This window comes from Bison bison, unplaced genomic scaffold (genome assembly GCF_000754665.1).
Source record: "Bison bison bison isolate TAMUID 2011002044 unplaced genomic scaffold, Bison_UMD1.0 scf7180017864479, whole genome shotgun sequence".
Taxonomy (NCBI): Eukaryota; Metazoa; Chordata; class Mammalia; order Artiodactyla; family Bovidae; genus Bison; species Bison bison.
Genome location: NW_011495039.1, coordinates 323410 through 330687, shown reverse-complemented (window position 1 = coordinate 330687; position 7278 = coordinate 323410). Strand labels below are relative to the sequence as shown.

General features: G+C 35.9%; 1 protein-coding gene across 1 annotated transcript in view; it reads left to right on the top strand.

Moving 5' to 3' along the window:
* Positions 1–7278, top strand: part of VWDE (von Willebrand factor D and EGF domains) — a 78001-nt gene that overhangs the window by 39364 nt on the left and 31359 nt on the right. The window contains 3 exon segments of the mRNA XM_010862176.1: positions 808–942; positions 4710–4865; positions 4990–5112. Coding sequence (XP_010860478.1) covers positions 808–942; positions 4710–4865; positions 4990–5112 — 414 coding nt within the window.

Below are 7278 nucleotides of genomic sequence, written 5' to 3'. Positions count from 1 at the left end.
TAGCAGGATTTTTATATCCTATTGCTTTTAAAGTTATATTCATGTAGATCTTGACAGTTCTTAAAGGATTCAATGACTTTATGCATTTATCTATTTTAATAGATAATGCATTTATCTATTTTAACCACTAGATCTTACTGATAGAGATAATGAATAATCTTACCATGACCAGAAGGAGAGAAATACCATAAGAAGGTCATCTGACTCTGACTGATAAATTATTTTCTCCTACGACTGAGAAGTATACCTAAGATTATGGTATCAAGTACGATAGCAATAATACATAAAAATAGCAACAATACTGGGACAACAGCATGCACAAAATTTGATAATTCTTTCCTAAAAGTTATGTAAGAATTGTTTTTTAATTTAATACATTGCATTGCTAAATACATTATCTTATTACAAGGGCATTTTTTCGTAACCTATTTTTATAAGAGCATTTTTTCTGTAACGTGTCTCTATGACATAAACCAAATGGCAAAAGCAAAACATACACAAGGTGGCAGTAATTTGTTAATACTTGTATTATTTGGTATCAAATATTATTAAAATATTAATTAAACCTGTATAATTGGACACTGATAATATCTGTAATGCTATTTCTATTGGCTGAATAGTAGGTAGTACTTCTTTTAATACTAGATTACTGTTAACATGTAACTGTTTAATTAATGTGCTAAATAATATTGGGGATAGACTTTAAAGTATTATTTTACATATGCTTTTAATTTTGGCCTTGAAAATAATTTTTTCTGGAGTTAAAGAAAATATGTTCTATTTTTTTAATCATTTTTTTCTGAAGACAAGGTTCCTGAGATTATAGAACTTGAGAATGCTGGATTCTGTAATATTTGAAAATATAACTGTGTGATGGTGAGAGTTTTTGGTCAAGGCTTCAAAGAATCACCTTCAATTAAATGTGAAGTTACTAAACTGAAGGTATGTTAATTATAATGTCAAAAACAATTAAGTTCATGAGTTATTCAGGTTAATTTTCTTTAGTTTGGAGTATCAATTAGCAACATAATCTCAAAGGATGTCATATCCTCAGAGAGCTGAACAGGAAAACTGTTAAGTTGCTTAACCATAAAGCTTCTCCTGTTTTTTATCATTTTTATTGAGGCATTAGCTCACTATTTCAGTCTCAATAAAAAATTAAAATAATATCAAATGATATCAGCGTCTTTATTGAAATGTAAAAACACAAAGAATGGAGGTCATTTTAATCGAAGACACTTTGTTTAAATTACAGGATTTAGAGATATGAACAATTCCCCTTTTGCAAACCAAAAAGTTAGGAATAATTGTGCTCATCCTTTATATTTCCCTTAATATGGATTTCATATGGGAAAATTGCAAAAAAAAAAGTGTTTTTCTTTCTTGAAGCCACATAAGACAGACATGGTCACTCAGTTTTAATATTAGTGCATCAAATTATACTTTATTTTTGATGATATTTATATGATCTTCCTTTTATTTGTGGAATTTTAAGGAGCATTTTAAATTTAGAAAGTACTTATTATGTTGGGTAAGCTAGAAGCTTACAATAGTAAAACATAATTTAGCATTTTTTTTTACTTTTCTCTCAATTCATTCTGAGATTGAGAATTTAAGGAGGAAATAAGTTTTGTATGTGTCTTTGTCAAATAGTTATACGTAAGAGTTATGCTTATTGCAAGATTTTGAGTAGAGCCTTTCCAAATGAGCCATGAAATATTTTAACCTCAGTGAAATAATAGGACATGTAATAGAAAATGTAATATATATTATTTCATTCACTTTAGTGTTGCTCACGAAAGTTGTCATTATATTGTTCTTGGCAGAATAAACCACATGTTATCATCACATCATATCACATCACATCAAATGTGATCATCACACTCCAATTAAGTGATCTGATGAGAGAATTTTATAGGTTTTTATTCTCTTGGAAAGTACATTTTGTTCTTTCAGATATACTTTTTACTGTGATACTTCTCATACTACTTCCCTCCTCCAAATATCTGATAAAGAGTATACTGTGGAATTCTCTAACTCTATACAGAACTATAGAAAAATATATATATATATTCATTAACAAGAATCAAAATTACATACATTAACTATTTTCTTTCTCACACTGTTTAGAATGTTTATGTATTTTATTTGTAATACTGTTGGATTTCTTTTTATAGTATTTGTATTCCACTTTGAATTTTCTTCACACTCTGGTTGATTTTAGTTATATACTTATTTGGAAGGTATGTGATATATTATCATGGTTCTAATAGTTGATGCCATACAAAAGGTATACACTGCAGAGAAATGTCACTTTCTTCTCATCCCTGTGTTCCTCTCCCCATTGCTCCTTCTTTCCATCCTGTTCCCATCCATTTTCCAAAAGTATCCATTGTTTTTTTAGTTTATTCTTATTGTATTTCTTTTGCACAGAGGAGAATGTAAATTTCTTTTTTCCTATGAATGGTAGCATAATACAGATGTTCTTTTTTACTTTTGCAGTAGTCATTTTTAACAAGTTTTTGTCTAGAGCTCCATCCACCCAGTCATTTTCTTCATTCACCCTAAAAGCATCTAGGACTTTACAGAATCCAATTTTTAAGAACTGGATCACTTAAGTGATCCAGAATTAAGAATCCCGTCACTTACTGATAGGATTAAACTTAAGTTGCTATCCTAGAAACAAATGACCCTTCATGATCCAGCTATTGTCTGTTTTTCCAGGTGTGAACTCCTGTACTCTAGGAAAATCCCATGCTTTTTCCTGCATTACTGTTTTTTTCACATGGTATCCCCCTCCAGGCTTCCTAAATTGCACTCATTTATTTCTGCTCCCAGTATCCAAAAGGCAGTCTCCTTTTTCACTTTCAAGAGAAGTGCTGTTCCTTTTTTGAAGCCTTCCTTGACCACGCTAGTTAGACTTAGCGGCTTCTTTCTCTCATTACACCTTATTTGAATCTTGGTTATAACAATAAGAAAGTATTTTGTTTTTCTTTCCTCTGTGGTCTCTTTCTTTTAGAATATTCTCATTCCGTATGAAAGAAAGTGAGTGTTAGTCACTTAGTTGTGTCTGACTCTTTGTGACTCTATGGACTGTAGCCCACCAGGCTCCTTGGTCCATGGGATTTTCCAGGCAAGAATACTGGAGTAGGTTGCCATTCCCTTCCCCGGGGATTGAACCCAGGTCTCCTGCATTCAGGCAGACTCCTTACTGTCTGAGCCACTAGGGATTCCATTCAGATACTCACAAAATACTGTTGAATGGAAAAGAAAGAGAACCCTGTTTATTCTTCATTTGGAGTAGGCTTTCTAAACAGAAGAGTGGAAATAACCCCTGTATTCCTGGTCATTGCCTGGAGTCTTGTTTCAACACCCAAAACCAAAACAAGAGTCCATACATCCATCTAAGTGTCAATATCATGACTACCCTCTGATGATTGTTGTCATCCGCCTCTGCTGGAAGGGAACCACTGATTTATCTGCTAGGCCAGCCTGTACACAGTCCCTTAAACATGGAGATGTGTTACGGGGCTCACTCTTTCAGCAAGATAGCTTCTGCTAGCCATAGACTAGTATGTTCTTGCTTTTTTTTTCCTGCTGACCTGTAATATTGAAACATCAGTATACTCCTATTTCTGAGCCCTTAAAAACATTCCAAGGCATAAACTTTTTAAATATCTGAACCTAAATTTTAGTAATAAAATATATCCTTTTTCTGTGTTGTTATGTAGCCAGAATGTTATTCTTGCTTTACTTCTTTAGATACCAATGCAATTCAATACTGAAAAATAGTATTTAAAGTTTAAGTATGATATGACGTTGAGTTATTAAATGTGGTGAATTGGTTAGAATATATTTAGTTTTAAGTTACATAAATTGAACTAGCTTGAGCAAAATGGTATTATGAGGAAAATGCATTTTTCACAAAACCCCAATAGGAACCTGACTGCTGAATTCTCAGGAAAAAAAGAATTAAACTTGGGACTTAAACACCATGAAGACTCAGTTTGTCTGCATTTGTATGTGTGTGTGTATCTGTCATGGTCCTGCTTGTCTCTGTTTGTGAGCTTCATTTTTCCCTTTCACTAGGTATTACCTTTCTCCAAGAGTGATAAACATGGCCATCAACAGCTCCATAGCTTTTTATCTTGTAACTCAAGCCTCCAGGCTGGCTTAACATCCTCTATGGTACGAAGTTAAAACATCTGAAATAAGCATTGGCATAGCTTTGGTCCACCTATGGACCAGTCAGATGTAGTCAAGGGAGGTGGGTCATGTAAGAAAATGAGAAGCCCTTTGAAAACCATGTATATGGAGGCAGAAAGGGCGGTTTCAAGTAGAAGATGGGATCAAGAGAAGTGAAGGATTTTCTGGGTAGAAAACCAGTCTGCTATGTATCAACTACATAGTCAAAAATGTTTCTTCTTGCTACAAAAGTCATTACTTGGGATCCATTATTTATGGCTAATATTGGTAAGTTATTTGATTTGAACCCACAAGAAGTGTGTGAGTCATTAAAAGCAATTTATATCAAATTAGGATGCATATGTATTCTGAATAAAACTGTCAATGTCAGTTTTATTTCTTCATTATGCATTCCATTATACCAGGCATATATTTTAAAATTTATATTTTGGTTATATGCAACTCACTGGCAAAGCATTTCCATGATCTAACAGAGGTTAATTGATTTTTCATTACGCTTTCAGTTTAATAGCAGTAAATGGGTCCTTGAAGAGGCCCTCTACACATACACTGTTTTTCAAAACAGCAGGACTGTTGATTGTCAGTTGCCCGCTGATGTTCAGCAGTCTAGTACCATAGATATAATGAGTGATAAACCAATCATGAAGTGGCAAATAAAGGTAAAAAAGAAAAGACATCCTCATATTTATAAATAAAATGTTTATGTATTAAAATTTCATAATGAATTTATAATATTATACTTAGAACAAATTATCTGATTATAGAACTACATATATCTTGCAGGTATCTAACAATAGTTATAGGTTCAGTAATCCCAAAATAATGATCATATATGATGGAGCTTGTCAAGTTAGTGGTCTCTATGAAAAGGACTTGTGTACTAGATCAGATCAGATCAGTTGCTCAGTCATGTCTGACTCTTTGCGACCCCATGAATCGCAGCACGCCAGGCCTTCCTGTCCATCACCAACTCCCGGAGTTCACTCAGAATCACGTCCATCGAGTCTGTGATGCCATCCAGCCATCTCATCCTCTGTCGTCCCCTTCGCCTCCTGCCCCCAATCCCTCCCAGCATCAGAGTCTTTTCCAATGAGTCAACTCTTCGCACGACGTGGCCAAAGTACTGGAGTTTCAGCTTGAACATAATTCCTTCCAAAGAAATCCCAGGGCTGATCTCCTTCAGAATGGACTGGTTGGATCTCCTTGCAGTCCAAGGGACTCTCAAGAGTCTTCTCCAACACCACAGTTCAAAAGCATCAATTCTTTGGCGCTCAGCCTTCTTCACAGTCCAACTCTCACATCCATACATGACCACAGGAAAAACCATAGCCTTGACTAGACGAACCTTTGTTGGCAAAGTAATGTCTCTGCTTTTGAATATGCTATCTAGGTTGGTCATAACTTTCCTTCCAAGGAGTAAGTGTCTTTTCATTTCATGGCTGCAGTCACCATCTGCAGTGATTTTGGAGCCCAGAAAAATAAAGTCTGACACTGTTTCCACTGTTTCCCCATCTATTTCCCATGAAGCGGTGGGACCGGATGCCATGATCTTCGTTTTCTGCATGTTGAGCTTTAAGGCAATTTTTTCACTCTCCTCTTTCACTTTCATCAAGAGGCTTTTTAGTTCCTCTTCACTTTCTGCCATAAGGGTGGTGTCATCTGCATATCTGAGGTTATTGATATTTCTCCTGGCAATATTGATTCCAGTTTATGTTTCTTCCAGTCCAGCGTTCCTCATGATGTACTCTGCATATAAGTTAAATAAGCAGGGTGACAATATACAGCCTTGACGAACTCCTTTTCCTATTTGGAACCAGTCTGTTGTTCCATGTCCAGTTCTAACTGTTGCTTCCTGACCTGCATACAGATTTCTCAAGAGGCAGGTCAGGTGGTCTGGTATTCCCATCTCTTTCAGAATTTTCCACAGTTTATTGTGATCTACACAGTCAAAGGCTTTGGCATAGTCAATAAAGCAGAATTAGATGTTTTTCTGGAACTCTCTTGCTTTTTCTATGATCCAGCGGATGTTGGCAATTTGATCTCTGGTTCCTCTGCCATTTCTAAAACCAGCTTGAACATCAGGAATTTCACAGTTTGCATATTGTTGAAGCCTGGCTTGGAGAATTTTGAGCATTACTTTACTAGCGTGTGAGATGAGTGCAATTGTGCGGTAGTTTGAGCATTCTTTGGCATTGCCTTTCTTTGGGATTGGAATGAAAGCTGATCTTTTCCAGTCCTGTGGCCACGGCTGAGTTTTCCAAATTTGCTGGCATATGGAGTGCAGCACTTTCACAGCATCATCTTTCAGGATTTGGAATAGCTCAACTGGAATTCCATCACCTCCACTAGCTTTGTTCGTAGTGAGGCTTTCTAAGGCCCACTTGACTTCACATTCCAGGATGTCTGGCTCTAGGTCAGTGATCACGCCATCATGATTATCTGGGTCATAAAGATCTTTTTTGTACACTTCTTCTGTGTATTCTTGCCATCTCTTCTTAATATCTTCTGCTTCTGTTCGGTCCATACCATTTCTGTCCTTTAACGAGCTCATCTTTGCATGAAATGTTCCTTTGGTATCTCTGATTTTGTTGAAGAGATCCCTAGTCTTTTCCAGTCTGTTGTTTTCCTCTATTTCTTTGCACTGATCACTGAGGGACGCTTTCTTATCTCTCCTTGCTGTTCTTTGGAACTCTGCATTCAGATGTTTATATCTTTCCTTTTCTCCTTTGCTTTTTGCTACTCTTCTGTTCACAGCTATTTGTAAGGCCTCCCCAGACAGCCATTTTGCTTTGTTGCATTTCTTTTCTATAGGAATGGTCTTGATCCCTGTCTCTTGTACAATGTCACGAACCTCAGTCCATAGTTCATCAGGCACTCTATGTATCAGATCTAGGCCCTTAAATCTATTTCTCACTTCCACTGTATAATCATAAGGGATTTGATTTAGGTCATACCTGAATGGTCTAGTGGTTTCCCCTACTTTCTTCAATTTCAGTCTGAATTTGGCAATAAGGAGTTCATGGTCTGAGCCACAGTCAGCTCCTGGTCTTGTTTTTGCTGACTGTATAGAGC